The sequence below is a fragment of the Rana temporaria genome, chromosome 13 (assembly GCF_905171775.1).
Source record: "Rana temporaria chromosome 13, aRanTem1.1, whole genome shotgun sequence".
NCBI classification, from domain to species: Eukaryota; Metazoa; Chordata; class Amphibia; order Anura; family Ranidae; genus Rana; species Rana temporaria.
Window position 1 is genome coordinate 117,897,823 of NC_053501.1, and position 27,055 is coordinate 117,924,877.

The 27,055-nt window shown below is 47.7% G+C and overlaps 1 protein-coding gene across 6 annotated transcripts in view; it reads left to right on the forward strand.

Annotated features, from left to right (window-relative positions):
• SEMA4A (semaphorin 4A) overlaps positions 1–19,999 on the forward strand; it is a 106,451-nt gene extending 86,452 nt beyond the window's left edge. For all 6 annotated transcript variants that reach the window (XM_040332959.1, XM_040332964.1, XM_040332958.1 and 3 more), the window contains 8 exons: positions 992–1,122; positions 2,951–3,123; positions 6,472–6,622; positions 7,363–7,552; positions 10,828–10,949; positions 12,571–12,734; positions 16,069–16,181; positions 18,018–19,999. In XM_040332959.1, coding sequence (XP_040188893.1) covers positions 992–1,122; positions 2,951–3,123; positions 6,472–6,622; positions 7,363–7,552; positions 10,828–10,949; positions 12,571–12,734; positions 16,069–16,181; positions 18,018–18,631 — 1,658 coding nt within the window. In that variant the 3' untranslated portion in view covers positions 18,632–19,999. The remainder of the gene's footprint in view (positions 1–991; positions 1,123–2,950; positions 3,124–6,471; positions 6,623–7,362; positions 7,553–10,827; positions 10,950–12,570; positions 12,735–16,068; positions 16,182–18,017) is intronic.
• Positions 20,000–27,055: the final 7,056 nt, after the last annotated feature.

A 27,055-nucleotide genomic window follows, 5' to 3' on the forward strand; every position in this document is an offset into this window, starting at 1 on the left:
AGGAAGGGCCCCCTCTATATTGATGGTCAGTAAGGAAGGTCCCCCTCTATATTGATGGTCAGTAGGGAAGGCCCCCTCTATATTGATGGTCAGTAAGGAAGGGCCCCCCTCTATATTGATGGTCAGTAAGGAAGGGGCCCCTTGTATTGATGGTCAGTAAGGAAGGGCCCCCTTATATTGATGGTCAGTAAGGAAGGTCCCCCTTATATTGATGGTCAGTAAGGAAGGTCCCCCTTATATTGATGGTCAGTAAGGAAGGGGCCCCTTGTATTGATGGTCAGTAAGGAAGGGCCCCCTCTATATTGATGGTCAGTAGGGAAGGTCCCCCTCTATATTGATGGTCAGTAAGGAAGGGCCCCCCTCTATATTGATGGTCAGTAAGGAAGGGGCCCCTTGTATTGATGGTCAGTAGGGAAGGTCCCCCTTGTATTGATGGTCAGTAAGGAAGGGCCCCCCTCTAAATTGATGGTCAGTAAGGAAGGGGCCCCTTATATTGATGGTCAGTAAGGAAGGTCCCCCTCTATATTGATGGTCAGTAAGGAAGGGCCCCCTTATATTGATGGTCAGTAGGGAAGGTCCCCCTTATATTGATGGTCAGTAGGGAAGGTCCCCCTTATATTGATGGTCAGTAAGGAAGGTCCCCCTTAGATTGATGGTCAGTAAGAAGGGCCCCCCTATATTGATGGTCAGTAAGGAGGGGCCCCCTTATATTGATGGTCAGTAGGGAAGGTCCCCCTTATATTGATGGTCAGTAAGGAAGGTCCCCCTTAGATTGATGGTCAGTAAGAAGGGCCCCCCTATATTGATGGTCAGTAAGGAGGGGCCCCCTTATATTGATGGTCAGTAAGGAAGGGCCCCCTTATATTGATGGTCATTAAGGAAGGGGCCCCCTTATATTGATGGTCAGCAGTCAGTTGCAGCTTAATCACATTCATAGACAAGTCTTTCAGTTGCCATATTGCCGATCCTGATGTGCGTTCTCCTCCCACAGCTGACACTTCCTTCGCCGGATCCTTTTACATTCCTTCTGATGGAAAAGTCTACTTCTTCTTCGGTGAAACGGGCAAAGAGTTTGACTTCTTCGACAAGCTGACGGTTCCCCGCGTGGCCCGAGTCTGCAAGGTGAGGAGAAGCCGCCACTCAACCAGAAGATAGAAAAACACATTTCCCTCTGGTCTGGTCTGATTGGAAGCTCACCAAAAACAATTTTTTCCCTGCCACGGGCTCAAAACCTCCCTACACCTCTCCCGGCTCCATTACGGATGGATCTGGAGGAGGAGGGCAGGAGAGCGGATCTGGAGGAGGAGGGCAGGAGAGCGGATCTGGAGGGGAGGGTGAATGAGGAAGGCAGGAGAGCGGATCTGGAGGAGGAGGAGGAAGGCAGGAGAGAGAGAGACCAAGATGTGGTGGAGGAAGAGGGCAGGAGAGAGCATCTGGAGGAAGAAGACAGGATAGCGGATCTGGAGGAGGAGGAGGGCAGGATAGCGGATCTGGAGAAGGAGGAGGAAGGCAGAAGAGCTGATCTGGAGGAGGAGGAAGGCAGGAGAGTGGAGGAGGAGAAGGGCAGGAGAGTGGAGGAGGAAGATAGGAGAGCGGATCTGGAGGAGAAAGAAGGCAGGAGAGCAGAACTGGAGGAGGAGGAGGGCAGGAGAGCGAATATGAAGGAGGAGGAAGGCAGGAGAGCAGATCTGGAAGAGGAGGGAGACGGGAGAGTGGATCTGGAGGAAGAAGACAGGAGAGCGGATCTAGAGGAAGGCAGGATAGCGGATCTGGAGGAGGAGGAATGCAGGAGAGTGGATCTGGAGGAGGAGGAATGCAGGAGAGTGGGTCTGGAGGAGGAGGAATGCAGGAGAGTGGATCTGGAGGAGGAGGGTGGATGTGGAAGTGGAGGAAGGAATAAAGGGAGAAAGGCAGGAGAGCGGGTGTGGAGAAGGGGAGGAGAGCGGATGTGGAGGAGGTGGAGGGCAGGAGAGAGGATCTGGAGGAGGTGGAGGGCAGGAGAGAGGATCTGGAGGAGGTGGAGGGCAGGAGAGCGGATCTGGAGGAGGTGGAGGGCAGGAGAGCGGATCTGGAGGAGGTGGAGGGCAGGAGAGCGGATCTGGAGGAGGTGGAGGGCAGGAGAGCGGATCTGGAGGAGGTGGAGGGCAGGAGAGCGGATCTGGAGGAGGTGGAGGGCAGGAGAGAGGATCTGGAGGAGGAGTAGAAGGGCAGAAGAGCGGATCTGGAGGAGGTGGAGGGCAGGAGAGAGGATCTGGAGGAGGAGGAGGGCAGGAGAGAGGATCTGGAGGAGGAGGAGGGCAGGAGAGCGGATATGGAGGAGGAGGGCAGGAGAGAGGATCTGGAGGAGGTGGAGGGCAGGAGAGCGGATCTGGAGGAGGTGGAGGGCAGGAGAGCGGATCTGGAGGAGGAGGGCAGGAGAGCGGCTATGGAGGGGGAGGGTGGAAGTGGAAGAAGGCAGGAGAGTGAATCTGGAGGAGGGCAGGACAGCAGATCTGGAGGGCAGGAGAGCGGATCTGGAGGAGGGCAGGAGAGCAGATCTGGAGGAGGTGGAAGGCAGGACAGAGGATCTGGAGGAGGAGGAGGGCAGGAGAGCGGATCTGGAGGAGGGCAGGAGAGCGGATCTGGAGGAGGTGGAAGGCAGGACAGAGGATCTGGAGGAGGTGGAAGGCAGGACAGAGGATCTGGAGGAGGTGGAAGGCAGGACAGAGGATCTGGAGGAGGAGGAGGAGGAGGGCAGGAGAGCGGATCTGGAGGAGGGCAGGAGAGCGGATCTGGAGGAGGGCGGATCTGGAGGTTGGAGGGCAGGAGAGCGGATCTGGAGGAGGGCGGATCTGGAGGTTGGAGGGCAGGAGAGCGGATCTGGAGGTTGGAGGGCAGGAGAGCGGATCTGGAGGTTGGAGGGTTTGTGTAGTTTAATTTTTAACTGATTATTATCTCTGCGCTCCCCCAGAACGACATCGGAGGAGATAAAGTCCTACAGAAGAAATGGACCACCTTCCTGAAAGCACAGCTGGTCTGCTCCAACGCCAACAACTTCCCCTTCAACGTCATGCATCACGTAGCGCTACTGAACCCCGAGGACCCCCAACACAGCGTCTTCTATGGGGTCTTCAGCTCACAGTGGTGAGTACCAGAGATTGATATATATCATTATTGTATATCTTATATCTGGAGGGTGGTGATGTCACTCCTGTATAATATATCTTATATCTGGAGAGTGGCGATGTCACTCCTGTATAATATATCTTATATCTGGAGAGTGGTGATGTCACTCCTGTATAATATAACTTATATCTGGAGGGCGGTGATGTCACTCCTGTATAATATATCTTATATCTGGAGAGCGGTGATGTCACTCCTGTATAATATATCTTATATCTGGAGAGCGGTGATGTCACTCCTGTATAATATATCTTATATCTGGAGAGCGGTGATGTCACTCCTGTATAATATATCTTATATCTGGAGAGCGGTGATGTCACTCCTGTATAATATATCTTATATCTGGAGAGTGGCGATGTCACTCCTGTATAATATATCTTATATCTGGAGGGTGGTGATGTCACTCCTGTATAATATATCTTATATCTGGAGGGCGGTGATGTCACTCTGTATAATATATCTTATATCTGGAGAGCGGTGATGTCACTCCTGTATAATATATCTTATATCTGGAGGGCGGTGATGTCACTCCTGTATAATATATATTATATCTGGAGAGCGGTGATGTCACTCCTGTATAATATATCTTATATCTGGAGAGCGGTGATGTCACTCCTGTATAATATATCTTATATCTGGAGAGCGGTGATGTCACTCTGTATAATATATCTTATATCTGGAGAGCGGTGATGTCACTCCTGTATAATATATCTTATATCTGGAGAGCGGTGATGTCACTCCTGTATAATATATCTTATATCTGGAGAGCGGTGATGTCACTCCTGTATAATATATCTTATATCTGGAGAGCGGTGATGTCACTCCTGTATAATATATCTTATATCTGGAGAGCGGTGATGTCACTCCTGTATAATATATCTTATATCTGGAGGGCGGTGATGTCACTCCTGTATAATATATCTTATATCTGGAGGGCGGTGATGTCACTCCTGTATATTATATCTTATATCTGGAGAGCGGTGATGTCACTCCTGTATAGTATTTCTTATATCTGGAGAGCGGTGATGTCACTCCTGTATAATATCTTATATCTGGAGGGCGTGATGTCACTCCTGTATAATATATCTTATATCTGGAGGGCGGTGATGTCACTCCTGTATATTATATCTGGAATGAATTCATACTTCTGTGTAGAGCGCCCCCTGCTGCTCCCGGGGGGTTTTATCCTCAGGATTGATCCCGTGTATCGGATTTGGCGTGGGGAAGATTGAACGCTTCCTTCACATTCAGTATATATAATTGTTCTATATTCCGCGTTCGGCTCGCTCTCCATACATTAGCGGATCAATGATTACACCGGCGGGGGGGGAGGGGTCCGTATGTTTCCATGCAGTCAATGTGCTGTCCAGGAATCCGTCGGGAAGAAGTCCATTATATCAGCACAGGAAGGATTTGTTCTCCGGTATTCCGATCGATAATGATTTGTAAGGACGGGGAACGTCAGGCGCCGTTCATCAAGAGCGAGACGTCCGATGTCAGTCAGCAGAGGGTTCAGGGCGAGCCGTCCCGGGGGGGAGGGGAGGGGGGGGGCAGTTTCCTGACTCTGGGAGATGCATGTAGCCATTATGGATACTACAAGAGCCTGTGCAGACATAGAGGACAAGAAGCACAATTATAAATATATGTTACAGATAAATACATAAAACAAATATAATATTTATATTAATAAAATATGATAATAATATTACACATATTAAATCTCTCTTTAGCTCACTTAAGTGATCCCTGAAATATCAATGTATGTATTTTTATTTATTTTTTAAATCAGACAATGTTATCTCTTGCAATCGGCCTTCATGTTAAAGTGCCTCTCACTAGCTGAAAGCAGAAATCGGGCTTGCTATGGCAGTGTCTGTTTAAATATATGGGCTGGCGAGAAAGTGACTCGGGTGGCCAAAAAACAAGCAAAGGGGGCAGAGCAGGGGGCAAGACCAAGCAGTGGGGGGTGAAGCAGTGGCCAAGAACAAGCAAGGGGAGAAGCCCCGGCCAAGAAAAAGGGGAGGCTATGGAACAGTGGTCAAAATCAAGCCCTGGGTGGAACAATGGTCAAGAAAGAAGGTGGAGCAAGTAGCCAAGAACAATCAGCAATTGAAGGAATTAAGAGCAATGGCCAAGAAGAAGCTGAGGGTGGGGCAGTGGCCAAGAACAAGATTGGGGTGGATGAGTGGCCAAGAATATGCAGGGATGGATCAGTGGCCAAGAATAAGTAGGGATTGGAGCAGTGGCAAAATCAAGCAGGGGTTGGAGCAGTGGCCAAGAACAAGATTGGGGTGGAGCAGTGGCCTAGAATAAGCATGGGCAGAGCAGTGGCCAAGAATAAGCAGGGGTGGATCAGTGGCCAAGAATTGGCAGGGGCGGAGCAGTGGCCAGGAATAAGCAGGGGTGGATCAGTGGCCAAAAATAAGCAGTGGTGGATCAGTGGCCAAGAATAAGTAGGGGTTGGAGCAGTGGCCAAAATCAAGCAGGGGTGGATCAGTGGCCAAAATCAAGCAGGGGTGGATCAGTGGCCAAGAACAAGATTGGGGTGGAGTTGTGGCCAAAAATAAGCAGGGGTGGAGAAGTAGCCTAGAATAAGCATGGGCGGAGCAGTGGCCAAGAATAAGCAGGGGCGGATCAGTGGCCAAGAATAAGCAGGGGCGGATCAGTGGCCAAGAATAAGCAGGGGTGGATCAGTGGCCAAGAATAAGCAGGGGTGGATCAGTGGCCAAGAATAAGCAGGGGTGGATCAGTGGCCAAGAATAAGCAGGGGTGGATCAGTGGCCAAGAATAAGCAGGGGTGGATCAGTGGCCAATAATAAGCAGTGGTGGATCAGTGGCCAAGAATAAGCAGGGGCGGAGCAGTGGCCAAGAATAAGCAGGGGCGGATCAGTGGCCAAGAATAAGTAGGGGTTGGAGCAGTGGCCAAAATCAAGCAGGGGTGGAGAAGTAGCCTAGAATAAGCATGGGCGGAGCAGTGGCCAAGAATAAGCAGGGTTGTGGCAATCGCCAAATATAAGCATGGGCGGAGCAGTGACCAAGAATAAGCAGGGTTGTGGCAATCGCCAAATATAAGCATGGGCGGAGCAGTGACCAAGAATAAGCAGGGTTGGGGCAATGGCCAAGAATAAGCAGGGTTGTAATCAGTGGAAGATTTGCGACGCTTTGGTTTGGTGGACAGAACGGGGCATCCTCTGTGTATTTAGCTGTTCAGCCAGCGTTGTGGTTCAATCATTTGCTCCACCCCCCGGCCTTTGTGAGCTTTCTGTAGGATAAGGAGAGTCATGTGACCCTCTTATTTTGTCCCCACAGGCAGTCAGGCGGCTCCAACAGTTCCGCCATCTGTGCCTTCAAGCTGGCGGACATCGAGGTGGCTTTCAACGGCAACTACAAGGAGCAAAACAAAGAGAGTTCGAAGTGGACCAGATACACCGGACCTGTGTCCAATCCCCGGCCGGGCAGTGTAAGTACATGGTACCGCCACCTTACCTATCAACTGCATTGGTATTTCTAGACTCTAGTACCCTAAGCAGTCACAAGGTGGCACTGTCGTGCTGTTTCAGGCAGCCACAAGGTGGCAGTGTCGCACTGTTTTAGACAGTCACAATGTGGCAGTGTCGCACTGTTTTAGGCAACCACAAGGTGGCAGTGTCGCACTGTTTCAGGCAACCACGCGGTGGCAACCACAATAAGCAGGGGCGGAGCAGTGGCCAAGAATAAGCATGGGCGGAGCAGTGGCCAAGAATAAGCAGGGGTGGGGCAGTGGCCAAGAATAAGCAGGGGTGGGGCAATGGCCAAGAATAAGCAGGGGTGGGGCAATGGCCAAGAATAACCACATGGTGGCAGTGCCGCACTGTTTTAGGCAACCACAAGGTGGCAGTGTCGCACCGTTTTAGGCAACCACAAGGTGGCAGTGTCGCACCGTTTTAGGCAACCACAAGGTGGAAGTGTCGCACCGTTTTAGGCAACCACAAGGTGGAAGTGTCGCACCGTTTTAGGCAACCACAAGGTGGAAGTGTCGCACCGTTTTAGGCAACCACAAGGTGGAAGTGTCGCACCGTTTTAGGCAACCACAAGGTGGCAGTGTCGCACTGTTTTAGGCAGCCACAAGGTGGCAGTGTCGCACTGTTTTAGGCAGCCACAAGGTGGCAGTGTTGCACATTTTTCGCAGTTTCATGCAAACTTTTTCCCATCTCTTTTTAGTGCTCATCGGAGAAATTCTCTGACACAGACCTCAATTTCATGAAAGACCACTTCCTGATGGACGACAAGGTGTTCCCAGTCGGCAAGCGCCCCCTGCTGATCCAACAGAGTGTCAGCTACAGCCACATTGCCATAGATTCTGTACCTGCACTATCTGGAGACAATTACACTGTGATGTTCCTGGCCACAAGTAAGCAATTCAGACCTTTCTCACATTTACAATGATGCCCCCTGCTGTGTTGTTGTGCTGCCCTCTGCTGGTTGTATAAGTATATGGCCACGATCCTCCAATGCCACACAGGGATGTATAATGCTTCCATCTGCTGGTCACTTGTGGTATTGCAGCCGTTCCTATTACATTACACCTGTAAACGCTGCGCCCCCTCTCTGGTGTCCTCCGTCATTACTAGACATGTGCAATTCGGTTAGTTCCGAATTCGTTTTTTGGACTAATTTCGACAAATTTGTTCATTTGAAAACATCTGAATTAACGAAAACACATTTTTCCGAATATTCGTAAATTCTACTAAAATGAGAAAATCTTAAAATGAGAAAATCTGAAATAATAACCAACTATTAAATTATAAGTATTGGAATTTCCTTTCAAATTTTGCTGTTGGTGAACGTAACAAATGCGAATTCATCCGAAGTTTCGAATGCCGTATCTAAACGAATGGAACGTAATTTTTTTTATAATAATAAAAAGTTTTTATTATTATTTATTATTATAAAAAAAAAAAAATTACGTTCCATTTGTTTAGATACGGCATTCGTTATTTCGGATAATTCGTAACTTCGGATAAATTCGTTTTCATTACGTTCACTAACGGCCAAATTTGAAAGGAAATTCCAATACTTATAATTAAATAGTTAGTTATTAGTTAATTAATACGTTTTTATTTAGAATTTTCAGATTTTCGTTCGTTCTTATCTTTTAATTTACGAATTGCAATCATAACGAATGACCCGAAAAACGTAAATGGAAAAAAAAAAAACGAAAATTAACACATTTTGGGGCAGTTTACATGTCTAATCATTACAAGGATTATTCTGTATCTGCCATGCTGCCCTCTGCTGGTTGCACAGGGTAATGCAGTGATCCCTTGGTGCTTTACTGCTCCCATCTGCTGGTTAGCTGTGGTATTGCAGTTGTCCCCATTACATTACATGCAGTGAACTGTTGCAATGCTGCCCTCTCTGGGGTCCTCTGGCATTACAGGGATTATTCTGTATCTGCCCTGCTGCCCTCTGCTTGTTGCCCAGGGTATTGCAGTGATCCTGTAAGTGCTTTTCAGGGATGTGTATTGCTCCCATCTGCTGGTCACACTTGGTACTGCAATGGTTGCTATTACAGAGTATTGTTGTAATGCTGCCCTCTCCTGGTCCTCTTCAGCATTACTAGTGACCATTCTATTTCTGTCAAATAGACATAACTTCTCTAAAGAGGACTTTATCAGGATATCTTGGTAAATGGCAGAGCCAAACCTCTCATCTAGTACTGGGGGTAGCCTGGGTGCCGATAGAAGTATAGCTGCCCCCCCCCCCAATCAGTGCCCAAGCCCCATCCATCTGGGGCCAGTGAGGGTACCCTAATTCCGCAAGCTCCGGCTCCCAGCCATTAAAACAAAAGCTCCTAGGGCCCCATCTGCTGAGCAGCAGAGGCCTAAGAGGGGGGCCATTTAGTCTTTTTTGGGGGCAGTTGGTGTAATCCTCCGTGCCGCGGCTTCAGACAATTGAATAACATTTTTAGGATCTGCAGCACAAAGGATTGCACCGTCTGATCCCCAAAATGAGGATAAAGTCCCCTCGCTATACTCGGCCCCTACTGATGAGGCCCTGGGGGGCTTTCATTTATTGCTTGGAGCCACAGCTGGTCCAAAAATATTTACTGTCTTTTTTTTTTCTGTGTGGTGTGGAGGGAAGGCAAGCTGTATGGGGCCCCTGTGATTTCTGATGGTGGCCCTGGAGCCGGTGGCCATTGTCGGTGTTCACCATGCTGCAGAAACGTGCCGATTATAGGGGTTGAGCAGCTGCACCAGCATTGTTTGCTCGTTAAACAAAATACTTTGTGCCGCTTCTATGCGTGACTGAGAGCGCAAGACTGCTAATAGCGGCTGTTATTGCGATGCAACCTGGTAGGCTGCTTCCCTCTGCTGGTGGCATTGAGCATTGCAGTGATTATGCTTCCCTCTACTGGTCAAATGTAATATTGCAGAATTCAGTGTTATGAATGGCTGTTCGTTGTTGTTTTTCTATTTTTATTTGGTGTTTTTTTTTTATTTGGTGTTTTTTTTTTATTTGTTTACTTTGGTGTGTTTTTTTTTTTTTTTTAGGGGATGGCGACCTCTGGAGGAACCCGAGGGGTATAGCATCCTCTGGAGGAACCCCTGGGGTGTGGCAACCTCTGGAGGAACCCTGGGGTATGGCAACCTCCTGGAGGAACCCCGGGGTATGGCAACCTCAACCCTGGGGTATGGCAACCTCCTGGAGGAACCCCGGGGTATGGCAACCTCAACCCTGGGGTATGGCAACCTCCTGGAGGAACCCCGGGGTATGGCAACCTCAACCCTGGGGTATGGCAGCCTCTGGAGGAACCCTGGGGTATGGCAACCTCCTGGAAGAACCCTGGGGTATGGCAACCTCAACCCTGGGGTATGGCAACCTCCTGGAGGAACCCTGGGGTGTGGCAACCTCTGGAGGAACCCTGGGGTATGGCAACCTCTGGAGGAACCCTGGGGTATGGCAACCTCCTGGAGGAACCCTGGAGTATTGCAACCTCAACCCTGGGGTATGGCAACCTCCTGGAGGAACCCTGGAGTATTGCAACCTCAACCCTGGGGTATGGCAACCTCCTGGAGGAACCCTGGAGTATTGCAACCTCAACCCTGGGGTATGGCAAACTCCTGGAGGAACCCTGGGGGTATGCAAACCTCTGGAGGAACCCTGGGGGTATGCAAACCTCTGGGGGAACCCTGGAGTATTGCAACCTCAACCCTGGGGCATGGCAAACTCCTGGAGGAACCCTGGGGGTATGCAAACCTCTGGAGGAACCCTGGGGGTATGCAAACCTCTGGGGGAACCCCGGGGGTATGGCGACCTCTGGAGGAACCCGAGGGGTATGGCGGCCTCTGGAGGAACCCCAGGGGTATGGCGACCTGTGGAGGAACTCTAGGGTATGGCAACCTCTGGAGGAACTCTGGGATTCCTCTAGGGGTTCCCTGAGCCGTGGCTGATGAACCACCTATTTGATGAGGCCTACAGAGTTCAAGGAACCCTGGTTGAGAATGTTTGGACTTTAGCCAATCGTGAGCCCCGGCCTACTTACAAGTGTGTGTGTTGAAGAAAGTAAATATCACCAGGCTATTCACAACATAGAAGTAAATAAGACGCATGATAACTCGTAAACATTCAATTAAAAAGGTTTTATTATTTTCTTTTAACCTTGAAAAATACTCGTTGTTCCAGGTGGGGGCGCGTTGCACAAGGTCGTTCTCATCGGGGACGGCAAGGAGTCGCATATTATCGAAGAACTGAGACTGCTGAAAGAGCCGAAGCCCATCGAGACGCTTCTGATGGTTCCAAACAAGGTACAAAGAGATCGACTTCCGGCATGTGCCGAATCGGGAGCTTAGGGAATCTGCAGACCTAGGAAGTGAACGTGTGAGCTTTAATGACCCCCCCAGTCTTAGTCCGGAGGGTTCAATATTGAGTTGGCCCCGCCCTTTGCAGCTATAACACCTTCACCTCTTCTGGGAAGGCCGTCCACAAGGTTTAGGAGGGTGTCTATGGGGATGTTTGACCGTTCTTCCAGAAGAGCATTTGTGAGGTCAGGGGCTGATGTTGGACGGGAAGGTCTGACTCGCAGTCCCCACTCTAATTCATCTCAAAGGTGTTCTATGGGGTTGAGGTCAGGACTCTGTGCAGACCAGTCAAGTTCCTCCACCCCCAAACTTTCTCATCCATGTCTTTATGGACCTTGTGCACTGGTCCAAATCATTTGGTGGGGGGGGGGGGGGATTATGGTGTGGGGGGGGGAGGGGGAGATTATGGTGTGGGGTTGTTCCTCATGGGTTTGGGTTGGTCCCTTAGTTCCAGTGAAGGGAACTCTTAAGGGGTCGGCATACCAAGACATTTTGGACAATTTCATGCCCCCAACTTTGTGGGAGGAGTTTGGGGCCGGCCCCTTCCTGTTCCAACATGATTGCCCACCAGTGCACAAAGCAAGGTCCATAAAGACATGGATGAGGGAGTTTGGGGGGTGGAGGAACTTGACTGACCTGCACAGAGTTCTGACCTCTAATTCACCCCAAAGTTTTTCTATGGGGTTGAGGTCAGGACTCTGTGCAGGCCAGTCGAGTTCCTCCACCCCAAACTGTCTTTATGGACCTTGCTTTGTGCACTGGTGGGCAGTCATGTTGGAACAGGAAGGGGCCGTCCCCCAAATTGTTCCCTACAAAGTTGTCCAAAATATCTTGGTATGCCGACACCGTAAGAGTTCCCTTCACTGGAACTAAGGGGTCAAGCCAACCCCTGAAAAACAACCCCCACAGCATAACCCCCCCCCCCCTCCACCACATGATTTGGACCTGTGCACAAAGCAATGTCCATTAAGACATGGATGAGCGAGTTTGGGGTGGAGGAACTTGACTAGCCTGCACAGAGTCCTGACCACAACCCGATAGTTTACCTTTGGACATGAATTAGAGCGGAGGCCTTCTCGTCCAACATCAGTGTCTGACCTCACAAATGCCCTTCTGGAGGAATGGTCAAACATTCCATAGACACCCTCCTAAACCTTGTGGACGGCCTTCCCAGAAGAGTTGAAGCTGTTATAGCTGAAAAGGGCGGAGCCAACTCAATATTGAACCCTCCGGACTAAGACTGGGGGGCCATTAAAGGTCATGTGTGTGTAAAGGCCGGCGTCCCAATACTTTTGGTAATATAGTGTATTTGATCTCCTTTTTGTATTGAGTAACCCTGGGGGAGGGGCCAGGAAAAGGAGGCGGGAGGGGTAGTTGCCCTGGGCGCAGAGTGGTACATCCATTCTACAACATATATTAATAGTGGGAAGTAGAAGGGACCCTTGCCTTGGGCGCTGTCCCGGTACTGGGTGGGGGGAGGAGAAACCCCGAAACACGAGTATTCCTGTCTGTGTGCCGATGTTGGTGATCAGTTCCGAGCCAAGCTGACCGGTCTCTCCTCTTGCAGAAGATCCTGTACGTGGGCACGACGGGCAGCATCCTCCAGGTGCCCGTAGCCAACTGCAGCACCTACAGGAGCTGCTTCGAGTGCGTCCTGGCCCGGGACCCGTACTGCGCCTGGAACAAGAACGCCAACCAGTGTCAGAGCCTCCCGACCAATCCCAACGCCAAGTAAGTCAAGCATTGCATGAAACGCGCCTGTAATTATTGGGACTGCAAAGGAGGGAGGAGTGCCTACTGCCGGCCCGTCATGTACAACTGTGCCCGGTGCTTACAGGTTTAGATCGCATTATATGTGGCTATAGCCGGTGGAACTGATCGTTTGGGGAAAAACCTGGCAGGCTGGTGGTACAGAAGTCCATTTGGTAGACTGACCTCTGTACAACCAGCCTGCCCATACATGGATCGAAAATCGGACGGCCCCCCCTACTGAACTGGCTGGATTTTTAACCATGTATGGCCAGCCGCCTTGACTACTTCCCGCCCGGCCTATTGTAAAATGACGGCTGGGCGGAAGTCAGGATTCAGCCAATGACAGGTCAGTGTACCGGCCCGCTGCTGCTACCATGTGATCGCTGTGACCAATCACAGCAGATCATATGTCAATTGTACACAATGAATGGCTTTGATTCATGCCTTTCATTGTGTTGATCTCTGTGATTGGTCACACTGATTACATGGTACAGGATGGGGGCCAACCACAACCCATCTGTACCATGTGATCGGTCAAAGGCATCACATGGTACAGGATGGGGAACAACCACAGCCCATCTGTAACATGTGATCTCTGTGATTGGTCACGGTCACCACATAGTACAGGACAGGGGCCAACAACGGCCCATCTGTACAATGTGATCTCGATGATCAGTCACGGTCATCACATGGTACAGGGCGAGGGCCAACCACGGCCCATCTGTACAATGTGATCTCTGTGATCGGTCATCACATGGTAAAGGACAGGGACAACCTCAGCCCATCTGTACCATGTGATCGATCATGACCATCACATGGTACAGATGGGGCCAACTACGGCCCATCTGTAACATGTGATCTCTGTGATTGGTCACAGTCATCACATGGTACAGATGGGGCCAACTACGGCCCATCTGTAACATGTGATCTCTGTGATTGGTCACGGTCATCACATGGTACAGGACAGGGCCAACTACGGCCCATCTGTAACATGTGATCTCTGTGATTGGTCACGGTCATCACATGGTAAAGGACAGGGCCAACCACAGCCCATCTGATCTCTGTGATCGGTCATGGTCATTACATGGTACAGACGGCGCCAACTACGGCCCATCTGCACTATGTGATCTAGTGATCGGTCACGGTCATCCCATGGTACACAGATGGGGCCAACCACAGCGATTGCATGGTACAGACAGGGCCAACCACAGCCCATTTGCACCATGTGATCTGTCACGATCATCACATGGTACAGATAGAGCCAACCACAGCCCATCTGATCTGTGATTGGTCACAGTGATCACATGGTACAGACTGGGCCAACCAAAAGCCCATCTGTACCATGTGATTTGCTGTGGCCAATCACAACAATACACACATAAAAATGTGTGTAAAATAAAAACAAAATACTACCGATCGCTTCCCCAGAGTAGTCAAGTGTTATTATGGTCACGGTCTGTAGAAAAGAAAAAAAAAAACCCAGAGGTCATTAAATACCACTAAAAAAAAGTTCTATTTGTGTGAAAAAAAAAAATGATATAAATATCATATGGGTTCAGTGTTACATGACCGGCAGACAGGCCACATTAGACACCTGACAGAGGTTCTAACCCTCCCCCACTCTAATCTACACCAAATGAGGGGGAAATATAAGTTTTGTCTCAATTTGTAAAGATGAACTTCACCTTCTGTTAGGACTCCTCTCCTGGATTCTGATTGGAGGACACGTCCGATGTGTCATTTCAAGTCCTTGTGGCTGTAAAGAGGCTGCAGGAGAACAAAGAAGGGGGGAGGGGGAGGTGTAAATAAGGGTTTTAATAAAAAAAAAAAAAATGTTTATGATACACGGAGTACAGTAAATATTGTCCTTCTTTTGATATACATTTAATTTTAAACCCCCATACGCCTTTTTTTTCTTTTTATCTTATTTTTTTTATCCTTTTTTTTTATTTTATTCATTTATTTTTATTTCCTATCTCATTATTTAAATGATTTTTATTAATTTTTTTATTGCATTTTTAATTACATTTTTCTACTTTATTTCTTTTCTCTATTTTATTTTAATTTTTTTATTATTTATTGCATTTTTATTTTTTAATATTTTTATTTTTTAATATTTAATCTTTTTAATTGATATAAATGTAATTAAATTTTTTATTGCATTTTTATTTTGTTAATATTAAAAAAAAATCCTATTCAATTTTTTTTACTTTTTATTTGATTTTTTTTTATTTAATTTATTTAATTTAATTTTTCTACTTTTTTCTTTTATCTATTAATTTTTTATTTGATTTTTTTTATTCCCTTTTTTATATTAAATGTTTTTACTTTTTATGTCATTGATTTTTTTTTTATCTATTTTATTTCATTTTTCTACTTTTATTTCTTTTCTCTATTTTATTTTTTTATTTATTGCATTTTTTTATTTTTTAATATTTAACTTTTTTACTTTTTAATTGATATTTTAAAATGTAATTACATTTTTTATTGCATTTTTATTTTGTTAATATTAAAAAAAAATCCTATTTAATTTTTTTACTTTTTTATTTTTTTTATTTAATTTCATTTTTCTACTTTTTCTTTTCTCTATTTAATTAATTTTTTATTTGATCTTTTTTATTGCCTTTTTTATATTAAATGTTTTTACTTTTTATGTCATTCATTTTTTTTTTATCTATTTTATTTAATTTTTCTACTTTATTTCTTCTTCTTAAATTTTTCATTATTAAACTTTTCCGTTACAACTTGTAGTACTTTAAACACTCATACATACTATACATTGACAAAACATAAACGGTCTCAATATACACCCTGAATAAAAAAAAGGTCTCATTCCAACGGTAGATATTATACTAAGTAGTCTACTCATCATGTGACTTTATTTCTTTACTATTTACTTCTTTAAATCATTTTTTTTTAAATATTAACAAACAAAAATGCAATAAAATATAAATGAAATAAAAAATTAATTAAATAAAAATACATTACCCTAAAATACATTAAATAAAAGTAAAAACATGAAACATTAAAAAATAAAAAATGCAATAAATAAAAATATATAAACAAATTCAATGAAAAAAAAGTAAAACAATTAAATATAAAAAAAATGCAATACAAATAATTTATTTTTATTGCTTTTTTATTTCCCATTTAATTTTTTTACTTTTTTATTTCATTATTTTTTTTTATATACATTTTTCTACTTTACCGGTTAAAGCTTATGTGAGGTTCTAGTGATATTGGGGTTTTGATCCCCCTTAATCTACAAATGCAGAGAAAAGAGAAATACCTTCTTCTGTTTTTGTTCTTCCAGCGAGTGGCTACAAGATATCGAGACGGGCAACCCCAACACCACGTGCTTGAGCCCCCCGCCAAAAGGCAGAGCGCCGCGCCCCGGACAGGACTTTGACAACCCGCCGCTGCGAGGTGAGGTCACATACGGGAGGAACGCCATTTTTAAAGAGCTTCTGGGCTGAGGGGTGAGGAGAATTCTCCGATGAGCAAACAAGAAGCAATCTGTTTCTGCCCCCCTCCCCCAAAAAATCAGTTTGGGACACACGTTCACTTCGATTGGTTAAATAGTCCTTCACAATTAGAAATGTCTGATTGCTACCAACCAATGAGATTAAGGCCTCAGGGGTGGGGGTGTGTTCATGCCCAGCAGATGTACGGAGAGGGGGGGGGGTGGTGGTGTTTGGGCTCAGCAGATGTACGGGGGGGGGGGGGGGGTTGGTGGGCGTTCGACGCTGATATACGGTGAGGGTGTGTGGGGGTGGGTTGTTTGGGCTCAGCCGATGTATGGGGGGGTTGTTTGGGCTCAGCCGATGTATGGGGGGGTTGTTTGGGCTCAGCCGATGTATGGGGGGGTTGTTTGGGCTCAGCCGATATACGGTGAGGGGGGTTCGGGCCCAGCTGATGTATGGGGGGGGGGGGTTGTTTGGGCTCAGCCGATATACGGTGAGGGGGGTTCGGGCCCAGCTGATGTATGGGGGGGGGGGTTGTTTGGGCTCAGCCGATATACGGTGAGGGGGGTTCGGGCCCAGCTGATGTATGGGGGGGGGGGGGAGTGTTTGGGCTCAGCTGATGTACGGGGGGGGTGGGTGACGCTGATGTACGGTGGGGGTGTGGTTAGGGTTGTTTGGGCCCAGCTGATGTACGGGGGGTGGGTGACGCTGAGGGTGTGTGTGGGGGGGGGTCGGTTGGGTTGTTTGGGCTCAGCCGATATACAGTGAGGGGGGGTGGGTTGGGTTGGGTTGTTTGGGCTCAGCCGATGTACGGGGGGGGGGGGGGTGGAGGGCGACGCTGATGTACGGTGAGGGTGTGTGGGTTGTTTGGGCTCAGCCGATGTACGGGGAGGGTGTGTGGGGGTTGGGTTGTTTGGGCTCAGCCGATGTACGGGGTGGGGGTGGGCGACGCTGATGTGGGGGGTGGGTTGGGTTGTTTGGGCTCAGCCGATGTACGGGGTGGGGGTGGGCGACGCTGATGTGGGGGTTGGGTTGTTTGGGCTCAGCCGATGTACGGGGAGGGTGTGTGGGCTCAGCCGATGTACGGGGAGGGTGTGTGGGGGTTGGGTTGTTTGGGCTCAGCCGATGTACGGGGAGGGTGTGTGGGGGTTGGGTTGTTTGGGCTCAGCCGATGTACGGTGGGGTGGGTTCGGTTGTTTGGGCTCAGCCGATGTACGGGGGGGTGGGTTCGGTTGTTTGGGCTCAGCCGATGTACGGGGGGGTGGGTTCGGTTGTTTGGGCTCAGCCGATGTACGGGGAGGGTGTGTGGGGGTTGGGTTGTTTGGGCTCAGCCGATGTACAGGGAAGGTGTGTGGGGGTTGGGTTGTTTGGGCTCAGCCGATGTACGGGGAGGGTGTGTGGGGGGTTGGGTTGGGTTGTTTGGGCTCAGCCGATGTACGGGGAGGGTGTGTGGGGGTTGGGTTGTTTGGGCTCAGCCGATGTTTGGGGAGGGTGTGTGGGGGTTGGGTTGTTTGGGCTCAGCCGATGTACGGGGAGGGTGTGTGGGGGGTTGGGTTGTTTGGGCTCAGCCGATGTACGGGGAGGGTGTGTGGGGGGTTGGGTTGTTTGGGCTCAGCCGATGTACGGGGAGGGTGTGTGGGGGTTGGGTTGTTTGGGCTCAGCCGATGTACGGGGAGGGTGTGTGGGGGTTGGGTTGTTTGGGCTCAGCCGATGTTTGGGGAGGGTGTGTGGGGGTTGGGTTGTTTGGGCTCAGCCGATGTACGGGGTGTTCATATTCTAAATGTTTTTGTTTCTTCAGCTGTGAACTACACAAGGAAGTACAACAGCATCCTGAATCTTGAGTGCCCTCAGATGTCCTCACTGGCCACCTACGACTGGAAGATCCCTAGCCAAGCCGTAGGAAAGGAGATTGTCCGCACGAAGGACACCCTGGTTATCATGGTGAGGTGGGACATGTTGGGCTTATACGAGTGCTGGGCCGAAGAGAAAGGTTTCAAGTACAAGGTGGCCCAGTACTGGGTCAAGGACCCCAATGGGGCAGGCGATGACTCTGATAACGGCATATCCTTCAGCACAGATGAGCCCGACTACTACAAACCGTTTGTGGCGGTGACGGTGCTGCTGGCCCTGACGCTGACCGCCTGCGTGTTCCTAGCCCTCTACAGCAGCCTGGACAAAATCAAGGCCAACCGGAAGATCCAGGGCTGCAGCACGCCGGAAACAGAGAAGCTGTCCGCCTCCAAACAGCCGGACAACACCCCGCTCAACGGCTTCTACAAGCACGCCAGGAACTTTGCCAAACCGTGCTGTGTGCCGATCGGTGGGACCGACGGGAAAATGGACTTGGACAACAACAGCGTGAACCTGATGCCCAACGGTGGACCGTCAGGCGCGGCCTCTTCAGATGTCTAAGGCGTTTGTGCTGACCGCTCTCGTCTTGGGAACATGATCATCTATGCCGGACTTCGGGCTACCTCAAGGACCCAAGAACGGTTTTTGCTCACTCCTCACATTCCATGGTGGCCCCCTTTCGGCATTTCGAGAGTCTCTTGTGGCTCCTTGGGGTTTCGTGAAAAGCATTGGAAGCTCTCTGACCTAAAAAAAGAGAGACTTCTAAATTGCTAGAAGCATCAGAGAGGACTTTGTAAAAAAAAAAAAAAAAGCCTCAACTGTCAACTTCCAGGAGGACCAAAGCCCTTTTGGTGGGGGGTGTCCTGGAATTTCTCCTACAATGTGAACACCGCTGTAAATTTTATAAATATCAATCAAGGAACTGAATGCAGCCTTCACTGCCGAACTTTCCATATCGATACTCAAAGTACCGGTGTCTAAGGATGTCCCCCATGAGTCTACAACGTACCGACGCCTGGGATTGGGTGCCGAACGTTCACCCCCCCAAAAAAAACAATGCTGGGTGGATTCAGCACCCAAAAGGCATCCATCGACTCATGGGCTCACCTACCACCACCATCATTGTAAGGAGGTCTAGTTCTCACCGCCCAGGTAATACAGCAGGAGAAGCGAGACTCTTGGCTTTGAAAATACCTTGGTGGTGAAAAGCAAAGGAAATCCAATCAAAGGGGGGGGGGCTGGGTCCCCGAAACCATATCAGCCAAGGGGGGGTGTGACTGCAATCAATTGCTGTCTTGTTCTTGAATGTGCAACTCTGGGAGGGTCATCCCCCGTCCTTTCTATGCATCTGGAACAAGCGCCGGTGACCAGGAGCCCCTCCCCGAAAATCACTGCCGGTTCCGGGTCAAGGACTCAATATATAGTGAGCAGCGATAAGGAGGGAGTGAGCCCCTCCCACATTTCTATCCCGTCCACCCATGACAGAGAGTTTTGGGGCAGATCCAGCCCTTTAAGTGGTGGGTGGGAGGGGGTAAAAAAAAGAGCTCCACCCCCCTCCTGCCTCTGAAGGACATTTTACTAACCGCCAGCCCGCGTGACGGGTGTAATCTGTGCATGTGGTACACGTGAGACGAACGTGTAAATGTGACCGCATTGTGTGTGTGTGTGTCCACCAATCACCCTCCATGCAGCACGTCACATGTGTACGCGTGTCCAATCGTATGCTGCCGTGATATCTTGTGGTGTGTGGACTATGAAGGGTGGGGGAGGGGAGGTGGGGGTTGAAGAAGTTTGTCTCCTGTTGTCGCAGTACCGTATCAGTATTATAGGGGGCGATGTGTGCATGAAGTTACTGCCAAGTCTGTACCTTTTTGTTTTTTAATATTTATAAGTGATTAAATGACCCCGCCTCTGCCGGGGGTTCTGGTACTACGTGTGTCGGGGGTCTTAATAACGTATTCCTACGTCTCTGCTATTGTACTGCTCTGTTCCCCACCCCCCTCCACCCGGTACCAGTGCCGTATACACAGGAGGCGGTCCTTCTACCTGCAACATGCTTCACAATTACTGGGCAACAAATTCAGACACACATAAACCTCAGAACATAGGGACACACATAAACCTCAGAACACAGGGACACACATAAACCTCACAACATAGGGACACACATAAACCTCACAACATAGGGACACACATAAACCTCAGAACAAAGGGACACACATAAACCTCACAACATAGGGACACACATAAACCTCACAACATAGGGACACACAAAAACCTCACAACACAGGGACACACATAAACCTCAGAACATAGGGACACACATAAACCTCAGAACACAGGGACACACATAAACCTCAGAACATAGGGACACACATAAACCTCAGAACACAGGGACACACATAAACCTCAGAACACAGGGACACACATAAACCTCAGAACATAGGGACACACATAAACCTCAGAACATAGGGACACACATAAACCTCACAACACAGGGACACACACAAACCTCACAACATAGGGACACACATAAACCTCAGAACATGGGGACACGCATAAACCTCAGAACACAGGGACACACATAAACCTCACAACATAGGGACACACATAAACCTCAGAACACAGGGACACACATAAACCTCACAACATAGGGACACACATAAACCTCAGAACATAGGGACACGCATAAACCTCAGAACATAGGGACACACATAAACCTCAGAACATACGGACACACATAAACCTCAGAACATAGGGACACGCATAAACCTCAGAACACAGGGACACACATAAACCTCACAACACAGGGACACACATAAACCTCACAACATAGGGACACGCATAAACCTCACAACACAGGGACACACACAAAACATAGGGACACACATAAACCTCAGAACATAGGGACACGCATAAACCTCACAACATAGGGACACACATAAACCTCACAACATAGGGACACACATAAACCTCACAACACAGGGACACACATAAACCTCACAATATAGGGACACACATAAACCTCACAACACAGGGACACACACAAACCTCACAACATAGGGACACACATAAACCTCAGAACACAGGGACACACATAAACCTCAGAACATAGGGACACACATAACCTCAGAACACAGGGACACACATAAACCTCAGAACACAGGGACACACATAAACCTCAGAACACAGGGACACACATAAACCTCAGAACATAGGGACACACATAAACCTCACAATATAGGGACACACATAAACCTCAGAACACAGGGACACACATAAACCTCAGAACATAGGGACACACATAAACCTCACAACATAGGGACACACATAAACCTCAGAACACAGGGACACACATAAACCTCAGAACACAGGGACACACACAAAACATAGGGACACACATAAACCTCACAACATAGGGACACACATAAACCTCAGAACATAGGGACACGCATAAACCTCACAACATAGGGACACACATAAACCTCACAACACAGGGACACACATAAACCTCACAACACAGGGACACACATAAACCTCACAACATAGGGACACACATAAACCTCACAACACAGGGACACACATAAACCTCACAATATAGGGACACACATAAACCTCACAACACAGGGACACACACAAACCTCACAACATAGGGACACACATAAACCTCAGAACACAGGGACACACATAAACCTCAGAACAAAGGGACACACACAAACCTCACAACACAGGGACACACATAAACATCAGAACACAGGGACACACATAAACCTCACAACACAGGGACACACATAAACCTCAGAACACAGGGACACACACAAACCTCACAACATAGGGACACACATAAACATCAGAACAAAGGGACACACATAAACCTCGGAACACAGGGACACACATAAACCTCAGAACAAAGGGACACACACAAACCTCACAACACAGGGACACACATAAACATCAGAACACAGGGACACACATAAACATCAGAACACAGGGACACACATAAACCTCACAACACAGGGACACACATAAACCTCAGAACACAGGGACACACACAAACCTCACAATATAGGGACACACATAAACATCAGAACACAGGGACACACATAAACCTCACAACATAGGGACACACATAAACCTCACAACACAGGGACACACATACACCTCAGAACATAGGGACACACATAAACCTCAGAACAAAGGGACACACATAAACCTCGGAACACAGGGACACACATAAACCTCAGAACAAAGGGACACACATAAACCTCAGAACATAGGGACACACATAAACCTCAGAACATAGGGACACGCATAAACCTCAGAACACAGGGACACACATAAACCTCAGAACACAGGGACACACATAAACCTCAGAACATAGGGACACACATAAACCTCAGAACAACGGACCATTGGAAAGAATATCGCTCTTCCATTACACGTGCACACTCCATGCAGACAAGAGAGGGAACACTCTGAGGATATTCTTTGCGAAAAAACTTGGAAACCACATAGAAATAAACACCATGTCAGGGGGTATGTAATGTACAGCACAGCTTACAGAGTACAGCAGTCGGCACTATGTAACATATAAAGTGCAGTGGACATGAATATATACCAAAGTGTGTTACATTTCTGGTCAGTGGGAGGAAATAATGTCCCAGCATCCTCCTGTCCACCCCGATATACATCACTGACTACTCCACACTGCAGACTGTGCTGTACATATATATATACACACACACACTGTACTGTACATTCACCTGACCGCTCCACCAGTATGCTGTACATTACATATACTTGGCTGCCTCACTCTGTATGCTGTGCTGTACATTACATACTCCCATCTTTTCCACTTTGTTAAACCCTAATATAACCCTGCATACACCTGTCCTCCTCCCCCCCCCCCCGTATGTTGTGCTGTACATTATATACCTCTCCTGTCTTCTCCACTCTGTTATACTACTGTAACCTTAAATAATCCAGACCACCCCCCAACTTTATGCTGTGCTGTACATTACATACTCCCCCTGTCTTCTTCTCTGTTATACTGTAGTGCGAGCTTAAATAATCCTGACCTCCCCACCCTGTGCTGTACATTACACACTCCTGTATTTTTCACTCTGTAGGCTGTACTGTACCTTGCATACACCTGACTGCCCCACCCTGTGCTGTACATTACATACTCCTCCTGACCCATTTGTTACACACTTTGGTCTGCCCCCAGGCACTGTGCTGAACTGAAACGTTTCATACTCCTGACCTCCCCACTCTGTATTTTACATGACACTGTGCTGTACATTACATCCTCCCGACTGCTCTCCACCTCAATGTACCGACCTCCAGAGAGGGAGTAAGAAGAGGAGCCGACCAATGAGAGGGGAGATCTCTAATATTCTGCAGATCCTCCCCAGAAATCCGCAGAACATCGCACCCTCCTGACAGATCCATACTGATATATTCTGCAGAACATCGCACCTTCACCTCCCCCTCCTGACAGATCCATACTGATATATTCTGCAGAACATCGCACCTTCACCTCCCCCTCCTGACAGATCCATACTGATATATTCTGCAGATTATCTCAGGATGGATTTTGTATTTCAGGATCCTGGTGGTAAAAATTCATAACCAGCCAGCAGATGGCAGCATTGCTCCACTCACAATGTACAATGACATGAAGACTACAAACTCTCAGTCTATCACACTATATGACTCTCTCTCTCTCTCTATATATATAAATAAAAGAGAGAAAGAGATACAGAAAAATAGAGAGATATTAGAGAGATATATTAAAGAGAGATAGATATTAGAGAGAGATATGAGAGAGAGAGAGAGAATAGAGAGAGATATTATAGAGAGAGAGAGATACAGAGATATGAGAGAGAGATATGAGAGAGAGATACAGAGATATGAGAGAGAGATACAGAGATATGAGAGAGAGATACAGAGATATGAGAGAGAGATGATACAGAGATATGAGAGAGAGATACAGAGATATGAGAGAGAGATACAGAGATATGAGAGAGAGATACAGAGATATGAGAGAGAGAGATACAGAGATATGAGAGAGAGATACAGAAAGAGAGATTAGAGAGAGAGATATTAGAGAGAGTGCGAGATATTAGAGAGAGAGAAAAAGAGAGATATTAGAGAGAGATACAGAAAAAGAGAGAGATACAGAAAAATATATAGATATTAGAGAGATATTATAGAGAGAGAGATATGAGCGAGATATATATATATATATATATATATATATATATATATATATATATATATATATATATATATATATATATATATATATTAGAGAGAGAGAGATATTATAGAGAGAGAGAGAGAGATACAGAAAAAGAGAGATATATTGGATATTAGAGAGAGATACAGAAAGAGAGATACAGAAAGAGAGATATTAGAGAGAGAGAGAGATACAGAAAGAGAGAGAGATATTATAGAGAGAGAGAGAGAGAGAGAGATTAGAGAGAGAGAATAGAGAGAGATATTAGAGAGAGAGATACAGAAAAAGAGAGCTATATTAGATATTGGAGAGAGAGATATTAGAGAGAGAGAGATACAGAAAGAGGGAGACATTATAGAGAGATATTAGAGAGAGAGAGAGAGAGAGAGATTAGAGAGAGAGATTAGAGAGAGAGCAAGATATTAGAGAGAGAGAGATAGATATTAGAGAGAGAGAGATAGATATTAGAGAGAGAGAGACATTAGAGAGAGAGAGATACATTAGAGAGAGAGAGAGATACATTAGAGAGAGAGAGATACATTAGAGAGAGAGAGATACATTAGAGAGAGATACAGATAGAGATATAAGAGAGAGAGATATAAGAGAGAGAGATATTAGAGAGAGAGAGAGAGATATTAGAGAGAGAGAGATATTAGAGAGAGAGATATTAGAGAGAGAGAGAGAGAGATGATACATTAGAGAGAGAGAGAGATACAGAAAGAGATATTAGAGAGAGAGAGAGAGATATTAGAGAGAGAGATATTAGAGAGAGAGATATTAGAGAGAGAGATATTAGAGAGAGATACATTAGAGAGAGAGAGAGATACAGAAAGAGATATAAGAGAGAGAGAGATATTAGAGAGAGAGAGAGAGAGAGAGAGAGATATAGAGATATATATTAGAGAGAGAGATATTAGAGAGAGATACAGAAAGATATGAGAGAGAGATATTAGAGAGATATATTAGAGAGAGAGAGATACAGAAAGAGAGATATTATAGAGAGATATTATAGAGAGAGAGAGAGATATGAGAGAGCGGGAGAGAGATACAGAAATATATATATATATTAGAGAGAGATTAGGGAGAGAGAGAGATTATAGAGAGAAAGATACAGAAAAAGAGAGATATATTAGAGAGAGAGAGAGAGAGAGATGCATAGATAGTGTGAGAGAGAGATTATCTCTCTCTATATAATAATATCTATCGATCTCTTCCTTCCTCTGATTTCCCCGCACCCTGCGAGCTTCTCACATTGTGCATTAGTGCATTAGAAGCTTCAGCACAGACTGAGCTCCGCCCCTTTTCCTGGCTAGGGGGGGGGACATCCAGCACTTTCCTCCCCCAGCCTGACTGTTTCTGGCCCCGCCCCTTTCATTCATTGGCTTTCAGTTCAACCATAAAAAGGTGCAGCATCATCACAGGGGGGCATTTCCTATGCAAATACAGCCTGCCTAAGACCGCCCACTCCTCCAGACTGACCGCCACCCATCGAGGCATTGTGATATTTGCATAACTCCTCCCACTGCTTACATCTGGACTGAGGGCTCTCCTGAGGGGAGTACTGCCTGCCGGCCCCTCCCACGGAGAACCAGGGAAGGTCCTAATTTGAAATGTTAAACAATAGAATTGGACTCACCGGCATCCCAGAAGAGGGCGCTCCGCATTTCCCATCATCATCTACTGCTGGGGGAGGAGCCAACAACCAGCGTCATCTGAAAGAAGGAGGAGCAAAATAAATTGTGTGGTAAAATTTGGGGGCTCATTCCATATATGGAGGTCAGAGAATTGGGGGGACTTCCAATAATCAATCATTTATACAGAAATGTCTCTTCATACAAATAATAGAAGACGCCGGACAGGGAGGAGCAAGAAAGAAAAATGATCAGAGGGAAGGAAACAAAGTATCAGTAGAATGTAAAGACGACCCGCCTGAGTTCCCAGCTCCACCCAATGACCCGCCTGAGTTCCCAGCTCCACCCAATGACCCGCCTGAGTTTCTAACTCCACCCAATGACCCGCCTGAGTTCCCAGCTCCACCCAATGACCCGCCTGAGTTCCCAGCTCCACCCAATGACCCGCCTGAGTTCCCAACTCCACCCAATGACCCGCCTGAAATCCCAACTCCACCCAATGACCCGCCTGAAATCCCAGCTCCACCCAATGACCCGCCTGAGCTCCCAGCTCCACCCAATGACCCGCCTGAGTTCCCAGCTCCACCCAATGACCCGCCTGAGCTCCCAACTCCACCCAATGACCCGCCTGAGTTCCCAACTCCACCCAATCACCCGCCTGAGTTCCCAGCTCCACCCAATGACCCGCCTGAGTTCCCAGCTCCACCCAATGACCCGCCTGAGCTCCCAACTCCACCCAATGACCCGCCTGAGTTCCCAACTCCACCCAATGACCCGCCTGAACTCCCAGCTCCACCCAATGACCCGCCTGAGTTCCCAACTCCACCCAATGACCCGCCTGAGTTCCCAGCTCCACCCAATGACCCGCCTGAGTTCCCAGCTCCACCCAATGACCCGCCTGAGTTCCCAGCTCCACCCAATGACCCGCCTGAGTTCCCAGCTCCACCCAATGACCCGCCTGAGTTCCCAGCTCCACCCAATGACCCGCCTGAGTTCCCAGCTCCACCCAATGACCCGCCTGAGTTCCCAGCTCCACCCAATGACCTGCCTGAGTTTCTAACTCCACCCAATGACCCGCCTAAGTTCCCAGCTCCACCCAATGACCCGCCTGAG